Here is a 21,784-nt window from a genome sequence, read left to right as displayed (position 1 = left end):
TTATCTATTGCTATTATATGGGAATTGTGTGGTTGTTGTATTGCTCCTGCAGTTCAAGTGATAAATCTTGCAGGTGCTAACAAAGTGAACGAAAATGTCTTCAAGCATGGTTTGCTGCCGGCACCTGGACTGAACACTTACTTTGCATCTGTGTATCTCATCAATCCATCCATCCATCTTCAACACTCTCATTTGCCACACTTAATTAAAATTTATATTTTAATTGGCACATCATTAATCACTGTATACAAGCTTGCATTCACTGTTTGCCACCAGTTCAGTATTTGTTGTGTGCCTCCCTGCAGTGCAGTTTATCAGTGTCTGACTACTTTCTTTGCTTCCTTTTGTTTTTTTGTTGTTTCATTCTTTCCTTCATCTTTTACACATCACCATGCAATTGACAGATTTGAATTAAAGCTTGCACAACAACCAATTAGATGTCACTAACTTGTGACATCTACTTGAAGATTGCAGAATTTTCTGTTTTTCCCAGTTGAAATCTTTCACACTTGACACCTCAGCAGATCTGTTTTCCTTTTTAGTTTTTGTTCATCAACCAATGGCTTCCCTGTGTTAATTACTCAGTCAATTAAATATGGAAAGATAATTAGTTCATATAGAATGATAATTATCTGCAGATGGCTCTATTTGCCTCTCAAGTGAAGTCATTAGCATTGCAAATTTATTTTATGCAAATATATAAAATTTGCTGTCACTAATTGTAAATGTGTATGTTATACAAACATCAGTGTGGAATACAATGGCTTTCCACTGTCTCTTCCTTTCTACATCCCTGTCACATGATCAGACCTTTAACAGGACATGGCCCAGTTATTTCTGCTGGTGATGCCAAGTCAGCAAAGTTGTGTTGAGGAGTGTGTGGTTGAGGATGAAGAAAACACAATAAAAACAAGTCAGCACCAGCCATGACACAAAAAGTGAACGAGAAACAGAACAACAGAAAATCAGACCCACTAAAGTTGAAAATGTAATTGTGAGGATGGACACGGTCAGTAGAAATAATGAGAATAGTTTTCATGTTTTCAAAGATGATGGCATGTAAGTGGGAGCTACAAAGGAAGTGAAAGGATGGGATGGTTGGTTGTAGAGCAGCAGCGGGACAAAACACATGCTGGCTACAATGTCACTGCATACTTTTGAATTATTCACAGAGCGACATGGTTTTAGTTTATGTAGTTCAAACAGATTTTTCTCCACTGGTAATATGCTCTCCAAAAAACAATAATGCTACACAAAGACACAGCAACTAACTGCGCTTACAAGTCACTTTAATGTAAAGCAATTTCATTTGCTTTTCCTTTTTAATTGAATATGTTCTGTAAATATAATGCCTTATGTTGGTGTGCATGTGTGACAGAGAACTGAAGACGATTAAAGACAAAGCAAATCGGTTTACAAAATGAGTCGCAGGGTCGACGTGAGGTTGTTGGCAAGTGCAGGAAATTTACACGCAATGGAGTTGATTTATATCACTGTAGTATCTTCAAGTATGCATTTTAAAGAGAAAATAACAGAATTTAAACCACTTGTCAAACGCAGTTACATCGTGACAAGCAGTGAGGTAACTGTTACTGTCTCATACAGAGATGCCACAGAGATACAGAGTGTGATGGCCGAATTTGGGTGATTATTGTAACATTGTAACCTACTTTATGTGGAGCTCAGGTGGCCTGAGGCCGGCACCCACGCCTCCTCCTTACTGTCTCTCCGTCTCCCTCTCTCTCTCACAGTGTTTTACACTCCATGGAGAAGTGTGTCAGGTGCTCTCTTGTGGCTTATAACTGTTTTACCATAAACAACAATTTGGTTTTCATTTTCCTAACGGTTACAAATGTGAATCTAATCCCTCTGGAGGCCGCAGAATCATTATAGAAAGCACAGCTAGGGCCAAATTGTTGACCATCATTTAGTTACAACGGCAGCCAAAAGGCACAAAATTCAGTATTTCTGTATCAAGTATCCTCAAAATCTAATGTGCAGAGCTCTATTCTTTTGGGGTTTAAATGAGTGCCACCACCAGGTGCGTCACAGTTGTACATAAGATCCAAACAAAAAGGGAAATACTTTAAAAAATAAATACACGATCATGAGAACAAGTTGGAGTAACAAAATGTTGAGAGGAGTTTTAAAACACCAAATTAATTTCCAGAGGTTTTAAAAACACAGCAGCTCTGATCTTTTACTTCCATCAAAGTAAATGAGTCATTATTATTCTCATTATGTGATGAGTACATGCAGCAAAAAGAATATACGTCACCGCAGATCTTAACATTAAAGCCGTTTGCTGCATTTAGAGCATTCCTTCTCGACACCCAACTGTGCAGTAAAAACTAATCTTGTTAAAAATGCAGAGTCAAAGCTTTGTTTTTTTTAAATTTCCACTGAATATAGCGTCCCTCACTAATGCAGCGGAGGAGGAACTGGGCGAATCAGTGACATATCTGTGGTGATGACTGTTGACATGCAGGAGAGACGCACACAGAGTGTTCAGGCAGATAAAGAGAAAGGATAATATTGCCATTGTTCCGCGGGTATTAGAGAAAGTCATTACTGTCCATCAGGCAACTGCAGACATATTTAAGTGGAGATGAATAGGCTCATTGATGGGGAAGGCTTGTTATGGTAGATCTGTTTGGAAAAGAGGCTGCGGGGGTTCATATTTCAATAAATATTTGATGGGCGAGGACGGCTGTATTGTGTGTGTGTGTGTGTGTGTGTGTGTGTGTGTGTGTGTGTGTGTGTGTGTGTGTGTGTGTGTGTGTGTGTGTGTGTGTGTGTGTGTGTGTGTGTGTGTGTGTTCACTGGGGGTATTTATGTGTGGTTATGCATATCTATAAAATGGGTTTTAAATGGGGGAGACAATCACTTTATCTCCCAAGTGGGGAAATCTTATTTTCTTCTTCTTCTTTCAATCATCCGCTCCATCTCAGCAATTATCCTCTTTCCTGCCGTGTGTTCACCCATCTCACCCTCTGACAGCTGAATGAGGGGATGTGTTGTGTAGGCTCAGCAGTATACGGGCCAACCAGGCTGATCTGAGGAAAATTCCTTTTTCATTACTTTAATTGGTATTGGAGGAAAAAAAATGCGGTGAGCAAGAGAAAGTATAGCCGGGTGCAAACACTCAGGCCTCCCTGAAGGTTATTTCATCTCCACTCTTTTCATCTATAACCCCACAAGCAGTACATTCATGTAAGTTTGCAGGGACAGATGAGCTTAAAATTTAGTTTGTGAATCTGCTCCTTGTTTTAAGAAGAAGGATGTCATGTGATTCCAATTGTTTGGTTCATTAATGTTTGGAAGCAACAGGTTGTCCAATCTAAATGACTATAAAAAATACTCCGAGGTACCAGTGGCAGGAGATGTGCCACAAGTAAACTGTTAAAATCATTGGAAAGGTTTGGAAAAGCAAAGGCAACATTGAACATCAGTTTGATAGTAAAAACAAGCAGCAGTCCACCATGTAAGTCCAATGTTTTATCAACCAACCCGTCCATCCAGCCGACCTTCTCACTATGTGGACTTTGTGGCACCATGACGAGGCCACCTGACGTACTTCCTTTGTTCCTGTCAACATTTTTCACTTGTAAGTGAACAAAGTATGTTTTGTAGCGCCCAGACGATTGATCATTTGGCCATTTTTTTTTTTAACTGTCTGATATTGGATGTATCACAAATACAACTGTGGATGTGTTGTCTAAAATAGGACATAATGTAAAAAATGAGCTTGGAGTAATTTAGAAATGTTTCCATTTCTGAATTTATAGTTATTTCTAATTTATTACAATCCTAGTGAAGTTCCCTGTTTCAGTGCACTGATGTCATTTTGAACAACAGTTTTATTTTTTAACTCTTAAATATCCTGCCTCCATTATATATATTTGTGCTCGATAACCACAATTCGGTGAATCTCTATCAGAACATTTTCCGTCCGCAGTCTATTGTTTTCATGGCATTTGCTGAAATGACTCAGTCTGTCTAACCCGTCCTCAAGAGGTCACTTACCACGGAAATGCGATTATTTGTCATAATCGGCTGCTTTCACAAATGAGCTGACAGACTTTTCTGTTGAGGTTATCAAGCCAGCAGACGTTGTTCTCTATACTGCAGGGTTGCCGGGCTGTGTGCCAGAGCTCCGGCCATGAAAACGTCTCTAATCCAAACATAACCCATGACGATTTGCTGTTGGGTCTAAGTGAATTGGTGTTGAACTTATGACTCATCACAGTGGCCAGTTTTTTGCTTTGTTAGGGGATCTGTCTGTGATCTGTCCCGGCTCCAGACAAGTCTGTCTGTTTGGACCTGAAATAGAGTGCACCTGTATCGCCATCTTTCATGGTCGTGGCCGGGAAACAGCAGCCTCATCATTAATCACCAGCGGGGGCATCCACTGCCTGACTCAGCACCTCCACTCCATGATCTAAATTCAAAAGATCCTCCCCAACTAAAGGCCTTATCTTTTAGACTTTAAAAAAAAAGTCCTTGTCCTTTCTGTCAGATGGAAGCTACTTTACATAACTTATATTCATACTTTTTTTTTTTACCTGCTCATTCCTGTTCAGGGTCACTGGGAGGGCTGAGGCCTGCTCCTGTCGATGTTAGGCTGAAAACCTGTCTGGGGCGCGTTGCTGTCTTTCACCAGTCACAGATGAAACATAGTATTAGTCTTGAGGTCAGCTTACAGTCTTCAAGCAGCTTCCATAGTAGCTACACTATGAGGGAAGTATGGGTTACCTTGGAAAACACTGCAAATAAGAGGAGAACATATAAATTCCACAAATACAGCAGCAGTATAAAAATCAAACCCAGAAACATGATGTAACAAGTGTGATGCATGCATACGAAATAACACGTGAACCACATCCTTTCATTACAGACTGTTGTTGCCGTTTATTGCAGAACAACAGTAACTTGTTCTTCAAGAGCACCTTGCCTACAAACGTTGATTGTCCTTTAAAGTTTGACTTTATTTTTATGCCCAATTGAATATTCTGATACTTAGGTCACATCATCAATGAATAACTTGAATGGTTTTGACAGGTTAGCAAAAATGAAAGATTGCTGAAACCTATGAATAGTGTACTGTTCAATCAATAAACAGGGCCGAGCCTGTAAATCTGGTTTGAGGCCGTGCATGAATTTAAAAGCAATCTCTATACTCTCATTTTCAGTCAAAATTGCTTTATAATTGAATTCCCAAACTGAATGAGTCTGCTTTATTTTTTTTATACTGAGATTAGAAACCTATCTACGGGGACTTGAGGATCAGAGGGTTCATCAGCACACATGTGATGAACCTGTTTTTTGTTAGTCTGTTTTTCCAATAAATATATCTGTTCCATGGGTACACATTTTTCTATTTCCAGAATGCCACAAATGGATCTCCAGTTTTCAGCATTTTCAATGTCCTTATAAAAATCTGTGCTTTTTTGAGTTGCACAAACCTGTACCATAAGTAATTCTTTTATTCAAGCCATACTCTCTGTGACCTCATACTGGTTTCTTAATTTCTTAAAGTGCATTAAAGATATGATTGTAAAGTGTATAAATAAAAACGATGGTTTGGATTTTAATTCTCCTCGCTAAATAAGGCGCTTGAGCAAGAAGAAAAGTGTCAACGTAACATTTTATAAACTCCTTCGCCAGAAAGTGTTCCACATGGGCTGCCTACATGCTGATGAATTGGCGCAGTGATTTTCGCTTTGCACCTGCTCAAAACTTTTAAAATTGTGTGTGTGTGTGTGTGTGTGTGTGTGTGTGTGTGTGTGTGTGTGTGTGTGTGTGTGTGTGTGTGTGTGTGTGTGTGTGTGTGTGTGTGTGTGTGTGTGTGTGTGTGTGTGTGTGTGTGTGTGTGTGTGCGTGTGTGTGTAGTCATCAGTCTGTTGGAGGCTTTCACAGTAAACTGATATGACAGGTCAATAAATGTTCCTCAAGGTTGATTGGACATGGCACAGATAGCCACAGTACTGGAACAGACAGGAAGGACAACCTCTGCTGTAAAACTCTAATCTGAGAGTGGAACTGTTCTCATTGTCAAGTAAATCTTGTTTTTTAACCTGTTCAATAAATTAATTCATCATCTCACAGTTGTAGACCACCACCGGCAGTTTACATCCATGTTTTATACATGCTAGACAGGCTTCTAATGCAGTGCATGAATACACATGAATAGATGTGTGTGGTGTCAATGAAACAGATAATGAGGCTATCAGCAAGCTAATAAGATGCACTGAGTAATGGTACACGCACTCACATCCCATAGTTACATCTTTCTTGTGTCCTAATATCCTAATACTAATAATCTTTTGTGTCGTAGATTCATGTTTTTTTAAATTTTGTCTACTTATCTGCTTTTCTTCACGTTTCTCTCTGCATTATTCTGGCATTAATAACTGATTTTCACCTGCTGATTGAAATAGTTATCTGCCCTTTGATGTAATATTTCAGTCGACTCTGAGGCTTCCTGTCACATACATACACACATCTTTTTAGTCATGGTTGGAGGTTGACGGAGTCAGAACACCTACTTTGAGGGCTGGGAAGGTGCATTTCAATTTCCCACCATGGAGAAATCAGGCAGAGAGCCGTGCTGTCAAGCTGTCATGAGATTTTCTGAGTCAAACCCACATCCAGGCTCTTGTAAAAAATGAAATGTCATCGGTTACACTGATAGCTGAGTCTTATTGTTTTAATATTGTCAACATGTCACCGAACATGATCCAGATTACTGATCTGTGTTTTTTTTTTTTTTGAAGAGGCGTACGGGCATGAAAAAGAGCTCTGACTCCTTTTTCTGTGTTTATGCAGGAACCTCGGAAAGTCAGGACTCCGAGTATCGTGCTTAGGACTGGGTGAGTAGACTGCACTCCGCCTCACTACCCACACATCTCCGTCAGGACTTACCAAGCAAAATTAACACGCATCACAGAGACTAAACAAGCAACAGACATGTATGACGACAACAAAAAAGAAAGCCTCCATAAAAATATGTTCTTATTCTATTCTGTCACCTGCACACGTTTAAGGCATGGAAAAGACTATTTTCTTATTAAACCAACAAAGCTGCTGTGGTATTTCCTGGTTCAAACTGTTACGAACATACACACACATACCAGATACAATGACTGACTGTAGTCTCATCGGTTGATATAGATGGGGAATGTGCACTTACAGAAAAAACACACAAGTTTCCCATGTTTTGCACATGTTGCACCATATTATAGCATATTACAAAATTTCCCCACAGTGGGATTAATAAAGTCGAAAGTCTAAGTCATAGGGAAAAGACGTGGCCAAGTTCTAACATGGGAATCTATGTGGGTTTTTACACATTAAAGAATGAAAATGTTTCAAAACCACATTTCCAATGTGCAAAATACATGTTTCACAATCACTAGGAACTGAAGATGGAAATTAACACAAAGCCTCTTTTCTCTATTTGAGATTAATGTATTTTCTACATGGTCCCTGTTGTAAATATATGTGTCATGTGGTCACATGTGAATTCATAAATTAATGCACGTGACAAATTAATGTTTTTTTGTTTTTTTTAATGTCAGGATGATAGTGTCGTGTGTGTCTGTGTTTGTTTTGCTACATAAGTGCAGGTTGTTGGTAAAAGTTCTTCTCACAGGAGTCAAGCCCACCCTACACTCAGCTTCAATATTTAGCAACAGAGTGGGAAGGAGACAACACACACACACACACACACACACACACACACACACACACACACACACACACACACACACACACACACACACACACACACACACACACACACACACACACACACACACACACACACACACACACACTCTCACACACACATAACCCAGTGACCCGCCTTCCTATTTCTGTCACCATGAAGAGCTCTTAAAACAACAGAAGTTTCTGTGCGTGTGTGTCCACAAAACACGGCCAAATGTATCCTGCCTCTTTTATCAGAAGAACTCCTGGGTAGAGTACTAATAAAATACAATAAAGACAAGAAGAGGGTTGGCTTTAAAACACACAACATTAAAGTGACACCTCTACCAGTATGTAGACACTGAATCAAGACCTGCAAGAGGGTCAAGTTTGATAAAATAGACACAGGACAAATTTTATTTGGATGAAAACATAACTATAAAGTCACAGCCTAAAGTTTTAACTGTGCAAGAAAAGTGACTATTCCTGCTTTGTGTTTTGGCTCAAAGGAGGCTTTAGATTCGCTGAGCAGCTCATCAGAATCATGATTGCCGGAAAAGATTTGGTAAATGATCTAATACTGTAATAAAGTGAGAACTCTGTCTTGTATGAAGCAAGTTCAAAATCATCATATTTCTAACAATATAACATTTTCCATTTTATTTGCTAAAATTTTCATGTAAAATCCAATGATTCAGGCTTTTTTTTTAGAAGCACTGGGTCTATATTTTCCAGGCTTGACTGCCAACCAGAATGCTTGAACACACTGGGAGATATGTTGTTAATTTATACATGATATCAGCCTTTGAAGTTTCAGAGAAACTATAGATCATCATTAACTCAGATTCATTGGAAGTGCAATATTAGTTTTCCTGTCCACTTTCTTGTGGAAACCCACAGAAACTGCACATGCTGATCCAATCATAGTAGGTGCACTCCAATATCATTTATAAATAAGCCATAACTTCCCAAAACTCCTTCTGCTTCCCCCGAATCCTACTAATTAGGAAAATAAATTATACTTTGTTTAAAAGCCAAACATGGCTGAACATTAGCAAAAACGGAAAATGGATCAGATTATAAATGTAGGAAATTCTTTGTTGTTGCAGTCATTTAATGCAAACAAACTGGCTCAAGTTGTTTTGTCCAGCAGATGCGTTCATTATCTTTGCATGCAGGAAACCAAAGTCTGAAAATCATGTATTATAGTATTAAACCTGCCAGGATTAGATAAAACACCCTCCTCACCATTATCCCGGCTCATAGGTGGCCCGTGAGGGTGCAGATCAGCCACTTTCCCATAAATCGGATCAAAACTTGGGATGCTCACGGGACACAAGATTTAGCTCAAACAAGCTGACCTTCACCCGATTGTAGTGTTCACAAACAGAAGTAACTTTAGTCATGGTTTTAAGATGGACAGTTTTCTTTACCTGCTTTACTTTAGCCTTACTCTACTTCCTTCTTCAACCTTTTGTTGATTATGTCAACACTTCCAATTTTAGGCAACTGCACCTCGTGGTCTTTTCAGGAAGACCTGTGGGATTTGAAGCAGTGGTGGTGAGATGCTGAGTCATGTCTAAGTAGTTCCTCTGCTGACTAAGCGTCTTCATATTTACTGAGGAGCTCTTGCTGATCTCATACGGAGGCATCCTTGCATGTATTTCAACTTGGCCTGATTTACTATTCTCGGTTGTATTTTTCAGCTGCTGCTTTCTCCTCTGTTTACAGGCAAAACTCAAGAAGCACATTTGGCACAAGACCCAGGTTATGTTTAGAGCTGTGATGCAAAATTGTGATACTTGATGTTAAATATCACTGAGTAGGACAGTGGTCAGTTTCTGGTTTAATTTGACCTTTGTGGCGTTTAAGTGTCTGCTTCCACTCAAAAATGTGTCTTGCTTATTTTTAATGTTGGATGTTTTGCTGTGGAGAATGAAGGAGGAAAGTTTCTCTGTTCATGTAAAGGTCAAGTTTAATACATCTATATGCAAACATGAAACGTGTTTTTTTTTTTTTTTTTTTTTTTTTTTACTTTTGAAATGTTCTCTCTCCGCTCTGGTCCAGGCGCACACACACAACCATCCAGAGTCCATCTCTGTCAGAGATGTCTTCTTCCTGTAAGCAGGATTGTGGTGCTATTTCTTTAAATACTTCAGCGACCTATGTGTAGTACACACGAATGTGCATATGGTTAAGTTGTGGTTCGTTCCTAAGGTTGTCTAACCACTGGAGCAAGTTTGCATACATTAGTAAATATATGTTACCATTGCTTTCATTTATTTAAGTTAACAACATAATCATACGATTATTTTCAGATGGACGGCCAGAACACTAATCTGAATCTGTGAATTTACCGAACGAGATACAGAAAACTTGTGGAGAAATTTTATAGACAAAATTTTATGAGAGAAGTTGAATGAGAGTCTGTGGAGCTGAAGGCGTTTTGGAGCCACCCTCTAGCGGCACCCGGTGGTATTGCATCTTAAGACACTTCTGCATCGGCTTCAGTTTTTAGAGCCGGAATCTACGTCCACTTTTATATACAGTCTGTGATTTCACCCATTGGTTTGTGAACTGCCGTTATGAATACTCGAGTATGGTGTTTTAGCCGTCGCCATCTTGCTATTTTAGAGCCAGAAGTGACCATATTTGGACGAGCTACGGGGAAGCGATCGGTGGATCCGAGGAAACGATGCCCCGCCCACCCATAGCGCAACCTGACTGCACCACAGGCCTGTCAATCAAACAGACACGCCCCCAAACATACTGCTTTTATTGGCTTAATATCTAATTAACGGTGATATTTTCAGATGGACTCCCAGAAAATTAATTGGGAGTGACTTTAGTAAATAACACCAAAATGGGAGTTGATCAAAAGAACTGCAAATGTATTATTTCCTCACTCGGAAATAGCAGCAGTACCACATTATGCTTGTTTGGCAGTTTTTTTCCTCCCCTCTGTTGCCAAGTACTAACTCAAGGGGGAATTGTGGGATTTGTCTTTATAACACTGTCAGGTCTTGACCTTGCGATGTATGGTGCCGAGATGACTTTATGATTTGGCACTATAAATACAGTTTTAAAACCTTAAACAAATGTGGAAAGGGATCTTTTAGTTTCAGCTTCAACACCCAGCAAGAGGAGACTACATCTGACTTGCGTCGAAAGAGAGAATTCTTAAAAAATACAAGTACACCTTTTCTCTTGCATTGCAGCAATGCAGTTTGTTGTATTTTCATTCAAATTCTCTTATTTCTTAATTTCATTTTAAAATTGCGTCACCATGCACATTATATTATGAGGTGCCTGCATGTTGGTCTGATTTCATTTCAGCCGTGATTTATATTTCTGTGGCACCCAAAACCTTTTGATCTGAAGTGGCAAAGCTGACTGAATAAAAGGGACTGTGAGTGCCAGAGGTTTTTCTGTGCTTCGCAGAACTTTTTTTTTTTTTTTTTTTTTCCAAAGAACTGTTTTTCAGGGTGTAATGTCTGGATCTCAGGACACCTCTGAGCACTGTGGCTCCAGGTGGTTCACGGTAGAATGAGAGGTCTGACTCAAACTGGCTGAGCCGCTCGGTGTAGAAAAGGTCAGCATAATGCCAGCTGCCTGCCACATGGTGCGCCCGGGGCAGACACGATGCTGGCAGGGGAGAGGAAGAAGAGAGAGGGCGAGGAGCAGGATGCTAAACGGTGTTTCATTGTTTCACTTGAAGGATGAAGGAATAGACCCAGATAGATGAGGAGATGTAGTGTGTGTGTGTGTATGGTATGTATGCAGTTTCTCTTACAAGTCTACTGTAATTTTACAGCAAAATTCCTCAGAACAAAAACTCAAAACTCAAAAACAAAGACACAGTGCAGTAGACTGAACAAAATAATAACAGATGTTCAGTAATGTTCAATCACCTCTCCTCTTTTTTCACAGAAATTCACAGTTTTTTGCTGCAGAATTCCCACAACCCATTTTCACACCTCATTCAAGACAACGCACAAATTCATCCACATATGACATTCAGACTGGTTTTCAAGTTGTGAATAAGGGTTTCCACATCAAGATTAAAACAGGCAATTTATTTGAGTTGTTGAAGAAAATTTTGAAAGGGATTTAATCTTTACTCGCTGGATTATTGCTGCACTGACTGAGGACCCGAGGTGGCTTTTAAAATGTAGAACCTGCACCTACAGGGAAAGTAAAGATTGCTGCTGCATTTAAGATTCAGAGCAACATTGCTGAAGTATATAACAAAGCAGGAAAAGTGAAACTTTGAAACATGTATTTGAGGGGTAACAGTAGGACTGTAAAGCGTAGATAAATTATACAGTGCTGCAAAAAGCTATTAGAGTTCCCTTTACTGTGATATTCATTTTGCTGAGATTATTTTTCAGATCAGTTTACAATTACTTTTTTTTTTTTTGAAAGTTTAATAGCCACAATGCCTTGTACACAAAATTCAGATGTGGAGCATCATCACTTCATTCAATGTGTTTAATGGACTGCAAACTGAAAACATTGTACTAAAATATAAACTGTATCGACTCTCTAAGTCATCTCACTGGCATTTTTTTAAAGGCTGCATTTCCAGAAATGATTATATGCATATGCATCCTTTCTTACTGTATTATACATATTACCGTGAAGTTTTTTTCCCCAGTGATTTAAACTTTAAATTGAGCTTCAGCGCAATTTTCCTTCAGTTTGTTTATTCAGCATACTGGATAATTATTAGTTGACTGCATTTATTCACCCATATTAACGCAGATATTGATATGGTAAATGTGTGTAGCTGATGAATTAATTGCAGTAATGGGTTCATTTGCTGTGTGTGAAAGCAGGAGAGGACCTGTACAGGCAGATGAATTAAAATTCCTCACACACACACTGTCATTATCTCAGGGACAGAGTGTAGCACAGAGGGAGCGGTGGAGACGAGAACAGGAAAAATTAAGAGGAAAGTTGTGACTCTCTGTCTCTGCAGTTTTGCCCTTGTAGTGCCAGTCTCCATTTCTTACTCTGTCTGTCTTTCCCCGCTTGTTCTCTCCTCCTATTCAACACTCTCTCCTATCCATCTTGATTTAAAATCTCCTTTAACACCGTCAGGATCCGGAAAGATTAAATCTGGATCACACAGTAACAGTCAGTGTTAAATAAGGGGCACAGAGCTGTTTGGATTCCATCCATGACACAGTACCATTATTGTGGCGTGTGAATGTCTGTATGTTTGGGCTCATTATCACGCTTGAGAATTCATTTTATGTGACAGGAAGTCATCGAGCAGATGATATGGCCTCCTCAGAGCTGATTTCATGGAGTCAGTCTGGGATGACTTGAAGAGAGCGAAATCCACAGAAGAACTGTGGCAAGGTGTCCAAGATGCTTAAAACAACTGACCAGACAAGTACCTTACCTTACAGAAAAAACACAAGAGCTTCCCATGTTTTCCACATGGGACACGTATATGACACGTAACACAAAAATATCAGAATATATTAAACTTATTAGGAAACAACATGTAATGAAAAACACACAAGGGGTTAATTTCTTAGGATACTCAGAAAGCAAAATTTCCCATTTAATTGATCTAGTTCAGTGTATTAATCTAGTAGTTCTCACTGCATAACACTTTGTTGACAATGTCCTCTCCTACACGGAATACCAATATTAGAGTGAACACGTCAATCCACGATTTGTATTCAGACAGGACATTGCATAATCAAAATTCTTTGTGAGAATGGTCGTTTTTTTTTTATTCTGCAGTGCTCAGTTTAAAGTTGTAACTGATGTGAGGACTGCTGCAGTTTATAAACATCTGAATTTTGAATTCCTTCGCAGTGTGTGGATGCACAAACTCATTTGAATCCGTAGAGCAGCGAGCACACCGATAAGAGCTGGCAGGGGGAAGATATTTAATTGGCCATCAGAGGTTTGGAAACAAACATGGAAACAGAAAAAAATAAAGAATAAGGAATATAGAAGCAACAGATATCAAAATGGGATATGAAGAAGCATGGATAATCCTAATTTAAAGGTCTGTTTATTACCTTTTGAGGAGCTTTCAAATCAAATTTTGGATCTTCAGTGAACGGAGCTGCCTGAATGTAGAATTTCAGCCACATGAGAAAAGAATTTAGAGAAATAAATGCTCACCTTTTTACATGTCTTCCTTCCTGAAATACACTCTGTCGCACGTTTCCAGATTTGTTTCTTTTCTTTTTTTTCCTCACTGTCTCTGTGGGTCTTGTACTATCATCTGGGCCCTGAGAGAACCAGCAGCTTGTTATATGGTTAAGAGGAGGGATAGAGGTTAGCTCTGTGCTGAGGCAAGATCAAGAAGGCAGTGACACACAAACATGCACACAAGAACATGCATATGCTTACGGTTTGTAATACAGGTTCAACAAGCTGTACAAAACCAAAAGAAAATACCTTACAACCTTTTTTTTTTATCACATATAAACAAAAGAAGAAGAATTGTTCATTTACGAGCCATCAGCCTTGTATATTTTTCAGTAAGTACTGCTCCCTGTTTTGCATGGCAGCCCTGCAGAATGAGAAACCCTTTCCATCGTCACTCCAACTGCATACTTGTTAAAATTCAATCTATTGTTTATTAGTATAGAGAGACAAATTCTGAAAGTCAATTTGATATCAGTTATTTCCATTCGAATAACTATGAAATAACTTGTTCCATATTTGGGCAGAACATAATTGAATATGAGCTCAATTTACATGCATCTGAGAAGGTCACATACTGTGTAATGATTCTTTCAACAGATATAAAATCCTTTCACCAGTTAATAGAAACTAAAGTGATTTAAAAACAAACCAAATCATTACCCAGACAGAGGCAGACGTGGAGGGTGGATTAATTGATTGGTAATTAGAAAATTCACCACGACCCCGACAAATAATCCACTACCTCTTCATTCACTGAAAATACAGTAGCAGAGTGACCGCACGGGGGGTCTGCAGTGGCCTCACTGTGCTGTCAACACACACAGTGGCTCCAACAATGCTAATTGGTTGGGGGAATGGAGTGTCTTTGGACAGTACATGCAAGCCCATTTGAAGCTGCTGACTAAACAAAACAAATGAAAACAGTTGATGCAGAATTCATGATCAGCGTTATTTGAACTTCTTATTCAGCACTTCTGTGTGAACCCAAATCCATTTCTCTGTCCTCGCACCTTTCACTCATAGCACACGATCCAGGACCATGATGTTTTCTTGAATGCTTGCTGCACTGATGCGGCACTATTGATTGATGAATTCTTAAAATGTTTCTCCAAGAAAACTCTGCAGTGTGAGACGGCAGGAGGCTGGACCTCTGCATGTGTCACTGTGGTACTTTTTACGAGAGATTTGAGTGCACAAGAACGTACTATAGCTTGTCTACTTGGTTATGTACTTTAAGATCATGCTTTAATATCATCAGCTGCATTGTTCAGCTTCCTAATGGTGAGTTCATACTGTATACTTCAGGTACTAAGGAGATCAGTTGTCCTTAGCTATGTGCCCCTTTCTCGTTTTTCTTATTGATAAATCTTTATACCCTAAATACAACAAAACTTCAAGTCCTTGATGTCACCTTGATAAACTCTTCTCAATCCTCCACTACTGAAGCAGAAGTTCAAACGTCAGCGTTGCATCAGATGAAACATATTTTGTGTACTTTGTTGCTTTGTTCACCACCTGTAAGCAGTGCTGTTGCCAAAAGAGTAGACCCGACAGAAACAGAAATAGATATAACAGGAGACGAAGGCAGCAAATCAATACAACTTGAAGTAGAATACAGGAGACAAAAATGCAACACAACTCCAAATAGGTGCAAAGGATGACATGTGTGAGGGAAGGTGAGTTTTTCTTTGTATGTGTGTATATGTAACAAAAATGTAAGGTGCAATACAGGATCTTTAAGCTTAAACTCAGACACAGACAAAACCAAACACACCCACAGAGTAATATAAAGACAGAACCTTGTTTGGTTAGGTTTAGGAAAAGAGCTAAGTTTGGGTAACTTAAGTTGTGTTATTAATGTACGTTTTATAAATTACATAAGTTAACTTTTGTATGCAAATTGAAATAAATTGGTGCTGACTCGCATTTTCACACAGGACATGAACATCTGTGTCTGGGTTGAAAGTCCTGGGTTTGATCCATCCAGTCATCACCAACCTGCTCCCCAGTCGGACTTTGTCACTCATAACCTGACCTCTTCCTGTGCTGTTGTCATAATTATTACGGCCACTAGAGGGTGTATTGATTGTAAATATTGGCCGTTTAAGCTGCTTGCACGGACGAATTGTGTAGCTGTATTTTTCAGAGGATGGTCTGGCTATCAAATACAGGGCAGCTAGCCCAAATATTCATTGTTGTATTTAATGTTAATTTGTGCTTACATATAATTCATTAATAACAGTTTTTTACATCCTTTAACAGTTGAAATATGTGTCTGTTAGAAGATGATGCAGAAGTTTACCATATTCGAGCCAAAGCAAATTATCTTTTGCTTTTTTGTGTGACTCATCTGGATAAACTTTGCAAGCATGACTGGCTCAAAGATGCGCTGCACTGCGCTCTTTTATTAGAGCTGGAAATGAATTCATCCATCCAGCAAAAATTATGACTCAGCCTTCCCATTTGTAGGCAGACCGGCTGAAAAGGCAGAAAAAAAGGGAGCAAGGAGGTCAGTTTAAAACGGAGACACCAGAGAGAAATGCTTCATCTAAATGTGTTCCATCTATCACGCTGCCAGGCACAGGGCTGGATTCAAGATTCAGGTTAAAAGGACTAGCACAAAGCTGAAAGACTAAATTACATCTCTTGACAAATCTACAACTCATTCTCATCCTCCTCTTATTCTCTCTATGCTGCTCCCCTTTTACTCTTTTCCTTGTACAGTTGGGCCCATGTCAGTGGATTTGACCTGCCAATCTAATGCTTGACATGTCAGATATCCTGAAAAGGAAAATATGAAAGTAGAAAAATATAGCAAGGTAAAGAGGATTGAGTAAAGTGAAGTATCAAGTACATGTTGATATATTCCTGTACCACTGATATAAATGTTACCACCTCTCCAGTTGTTTTATTAGGTTTTAGTTTGAGCCTGCTTGTTGATTTGAACAATTTCCAGCTTGAGAGAAAGGCACTGCAGTGTTATCAGATTTACTAATGTTGCGTAGCAACATCAAGTGACTCTTCCAGAAATTTCCAAGAGCAGCTGCCAGTGAAAAAAAAAAAGAGCCGCTTGTCGTTTGCAGGGCTTTAATTTCCATCAAACGGAAAAATCAGTTTGACTCTGTAAGGGCTGTGGCCTTGACATTAGAGCTCTGCAGGGTGTTCCTCCCCTGCTGAGCCTCCTGCTTAGACACAAAGCTCAGAGCTGCGACTGGACATCACCAGCTGTGATTACATTTCCACCACGCTGGAGACAGCTTAAAGGAATGATTGAGCACACACACACAAACATACACACACAAACACACAAACGTACAAGCGCAAAGCAAATTTTACATGTGTGGATAAAGAATAAAACACATCATGCGTTTACTGTATAATAAGGACAATAAATAATGACTGTTCTGTTGATGTGTTGTGGCTTACTGAAGTTTCCATGGTTACGAGTGTTAATAATTCCCCATAACCTTTTTTCCACCAGTGATTGCCGTTATTTTACCTTTGCAGCCCCCCCACTGCTCAAAAAACGTTGATTACAATACTGCTGATGATGCGTGCTGAGAAACTTAGCTTTTTGCTCCTTATTAAGTTAAAATAATATCATTATGCACCAGCAGGTCCTATACACCCTCAGGGTGTCATCTGTAAATTGAACCTCAAATCATTGATCACATTTACCATCAAATTTAGGGGATCCATTTAAAAAACAAAACTCTTGTGTTACGTGCTATATTTCAAAAATAAATAGAAGTTAAGGGCCATGTGTTTGAAATCATTATCATAATGTCCAAAAATTATATTTTTAAATATAATTTCATCAAATTGCAACAAATATATGGAAAAACAGATTAAAAAAAATGTTTCAAAGCACCAAACCTTTATACATAAATCTGTGTGTGTAGCAAAAAAAAAAAAAAAAGAAGAATATTAGCTAGCTCAGCTTTTATTTACCACCGTATCACGTTTGACTACAGACATTTCTGGAGATATAAAATGATGTATCCGATATGATAGAATACCTGACCTCTTCAAGGTCAGTACTATTGATAAATTATATTAAGGGAAATGTAGGTTGCTCTTTGAAGGTTGCTGTCACAGTTAACAGTAAATGGCAGAAGAAGTTTAACGGTAGTTGATGTGTAAGCACTGTGTGATGTTAAAGCATCAGTTTCTAGGTCTATTGGCCATCATCATCATCTTTTATAATCCTTAAATATTTATGTTGGCATTAGCCTTAAAAATACCACCAACTATATACCGCATTTCAGTCCATATAAAGGGTGACGTACTGTAGGAATGATAACATAAATTGTTCATTTTATGTCTACGTGTTATTTAATGTGATCCAATACATTTTTATGGAAGTTTCCTTTGGCTGAAATTAGGAAAATAAAAATTATGGCGACAGTGTCCTCGGACATGCTGCCAAATTTCAAATAAACTGCCTCATATCTTGTCAGGCAGCCCAGATTTTCTTGCAACTCCAATGTGCACATAGGCCTTGGTGCATTAAAAGGTTCACACCTGCCACTTTTCTGATACAAAAAGGTGTTTTACTCTCTGTCCATCTGGCAGAGTGGGACAGTTTCAGATAAAAAAATAAAAAATAAATGAAACGATTTGACACAATCTGAATGGAAATCGTCTCCTGCCACGGCAAAGCTACATGCATAATTCACTGCGGGAATGTGCCAAGGCTTTAGTGTCTCTTCTGGATGGGGTGGCTCAGCTTTTTGTCAGGCTTATCGGCATTGTTTGCAGGGCAATCGGGAGTGTGATGCCCGATTTACACACACACACACACACACACACACACACACACACACACACACACACACACACACACACACACACACACACACACACACACACACACACACACACACACACACACACACACACACACACACACGTTTGTACAGCTATCTTTGTAAAGAAAGGACATTCAGTGACATATTGCATATCCTAGTCTCTTACCTTGGTGTCATGTTAGCCATCACAACAACCTGCCTCACCCCAACTCTTACACTAACCCTAAACTAAACTAAACTAAACCCAACTCCAACGTTAAACCTAAAGCAAAGTCTAAACCCTCAAACAGCCCTTTGAAGAGGGCAGCAGAAGTCAGGCCCGGACAAAATGTCCTAATGCCGATAGTCAACGACAAAAACGGGTCCTCTTAACGATAGTTGTACAAGTACACACACACTGAAAAACGGACTGACAGGATAGAAATGTTCCCTAATGATGAAATGTCCCTGTCTCTCTCCCCTGCAGGGACGTGGGTGACGTTTGGGGGACAGATAACAGATGAGGTATGGATCATTTTATTCTCTGACATGTATAATTAATTTGAATGGACTCTGGTTACTTATTTGATGACTGTGATATGCTATCAACTGATTTTTTTAAAGATACAATCGTGAATATTGTGTTGAATTTGAATTATTATTTAAAATAACATGTTCAACTATTGTGTGTTTGTTCTGAGCACACAGTGATGAGTGTTTGATACTGTAATAAGCCACTGACATTAAACACTTAAATGCACTTAACAGTACAGTTTATAACACTGGGCAGATTTAACTATGACAACATCAGACAAGGTGTTTCTGGCTTCTGTTTGTTACCATTTGATTATAAAACATTTCCAATTCTCCTGTAACAACCAAAAACTACACCTGACTTAAACCTGGCTGGCAGCTTCAAAGTAGTCCCTTGGTGCAATACTTACTCACAAAAGTAATTGCTTCCCCCTGCTTCCTGTACATTATTGTGCTTCGGTCCGTTCATGTGCAACAGTACCAGTCTTGGACCTGGTAGAAGCACACAGTAAAACCGTACCGCAGTGACCGCTTGAAGCAAAAAATATGGCTAAATTCAAAACTGACTGACATTTGAAAAGCAGCCACAAAGTCAGGAAGCCTGCAGACCAAGATGAGTTGGCAGTATTTGAGGCAGAGTGACCATCCAAATCCATTTCTTGTTTCCATGTTTGTTAAAAAGAAATGTATTCTTGTTTGGCTCAGTGTGTACAAAATAAGCCAAGAACGATGACATTTTTCAGTCATGATTCAAGTGTTTTTTTTATTTTAGTTTTTATTTGAAAGCCTGTAGAACCGGTGCGACTATCTTTTCCTCCATGAATTTTCTGCTGGCTGACCTTTAATGTTATCTTTCTGGTTATCTCTGCGAATCTGTCGCACAAAATGTCACATGGAAAGAACGACTAAGTAACAGAGTGCAGGGCTTTTTCTCTTTAAAACTTCGAGTACCTTTTACAGTTTGCAGGAATAGTGTGATAGATGAACTATAGCACCATCGGTGTAACTGTGGGAGATCTGTCACACCACTTTTTCCAACTGAGTGGTGTCACAGTTAACCTTGATCAGGCCTTGTAGTTGGCTGGCTGGCAAACTTATAATACCTACAGTCTCAATTAGTCTACAGCTGTTGCCCATTTTCCAAGTTATGATGGAAGGTGTGTGTGTGTGTTTTTATTTTTTTTACATTTCTTAAATATAAAAAGTCTCTGAGACTGTAGGTGTGATGATCCACATAGTTTAAACCGACTCAAATTCATGCTACATACTGTTACATAAGCTTACTGTTTCTGTGTTCCCCGGGGTGAGCTGTGTGTGTGTGTGTGTGTGTGTGTGTGTGTGTGTGTGTGTGTGTGTGTGTGTGTGTGTGTGTGTGTGTGTGTGTGTGTGTGTGTGTGTGTGTGTGTGTGTGTGTGTGTGTGTGTGTGTGATGACCAAGGCCAAGACCCCAGCAGCAACATCATATCATGTTAGTGTTCATCAACATACATGTACAGGGGACTTCAGTGTACACATAATGCATAAGCAGTATGTCCTTTCTCTGTCCCAGTATTATTTTTCTTACCTTAAGCTTTAGTGCCATCAACTCACGCACGCAGTACCCTCAGAGTTTTGCACGCATTTTTCCTCCCATTATTCTGAACAAGCCCTGTTCAATGTCAGCGGAATCACTCAGACACTTCGGGCTGTGACTCGAACAGCTGGGATTCATGTGGGAGAAGCTGGTTGGCTCAGCGTAAAATCGGTTTTAAATATTACAGTATTGACTCGGTGCTGAAGATCCTGTTTAAGCGCTCAGTAGAGATGCACAATAGTGCATTCGTGCTTTTGAAAATAAGTAGAAAACGAAACAGGCGAGGCAGACAGTAGGGTCCGGGAGGACATGCAACATCGAGCAATTCCACAATGGCAAGAGTACCACAATTACATGCAGTGCTTTTGGGTTCAAAAGTCCTTGCTGCCCTGTTCAATGTCATCGTTATCAAATGTGCCCTAAATCTACTGCATGTCCTCAACAGAGTTCAGTGTCCCTGTCCTCATTAAGGAATGCACAACAACTTTGGGCATGCAAAATTTGTGAGAGAGCAGCACAATTACAGACGTACACAAACACTCAGGAAAACACTAAACACAAAAGTCTTAAATGTTGATTTGTAATAAGAATTATTTTAAATGGATTAATATTCTCCAGGAAGATAAAAAAAAAAAAAAAAAAAAAAAAAATCATGGATATATATCTTTTGTTATACAATAAGTAGTTCTGACCAAGACATCTGATTGGTCAACTGTACATCAGCAGGGCAGCTCACCCTGCTCATCACTAGAAAATATCACTCAGCCATCTCCATGGCAACATTGTAACTATCAGCGCTGGATCAAAGACCATTAAGCTACAATATTGATATAAAATGAATCGTTGTTTTCAATGTTAATAAAATAATAAATACTGAACATTTTTGTTCTGTGCTGTTAGATTGGGTTTGGATCATATCAGCTGTGTGGGTGACACGGCACTACTATCTTACTACTACTTGTGTCCATGGATTTCTTTTTTCAGCAGATATCTAAAT

General features: G+C 39.2%; 1 protein-coding gene across 2 annotated transcripts in view; it reads left to right on the top strand.

Moving 5' to 3' along the window:
* The window catches only part of kcnab1a (potassium voltage-gated channel subfamily A regulatory beta subunit 1a), a 106,065-nt gene that overhangs the window by 62,113 nt on the left and 22,168 nt on the right, over positions 1-21,784 (top strand). For both annotated transcript variants that reach the window (XM_069704831.1, XM_069704741.1), the window contains exons 2-3: positions 6,829-6,872; positions 19,168-19,205. In XM_069704831.1, coding sequence (XP_069560932.1) covers positions 6,829-6,872; positions 19,168-19,205 — 82 coding nt within the window. The remainder of the gene's footprint in view (positions 1-6,828; positions 6,873-19,167; positions 19,206-21,784) is intronic.

Source organism: Brachyistius frenatus, unplaced genomic scaffold, assembly GCF_029030835.1.
Source record: "Brachyistius frenatus isolate BFR_SWC_R1_liver_20210118 unplaced genomic scaffold, ASM2903083v1 Contig_1, whole genome shotgun sequence".
Classification (NCBI taxonomy): domain Eukaryota; kingdom Metazoa; phylum Chordata; class Actinopteri; family Embiotocidae; genus Brachyistius; species Brachyistius frenatus.
This window is presented reverse-complemented; position numbering and strand designations above follow the sequence as displayed.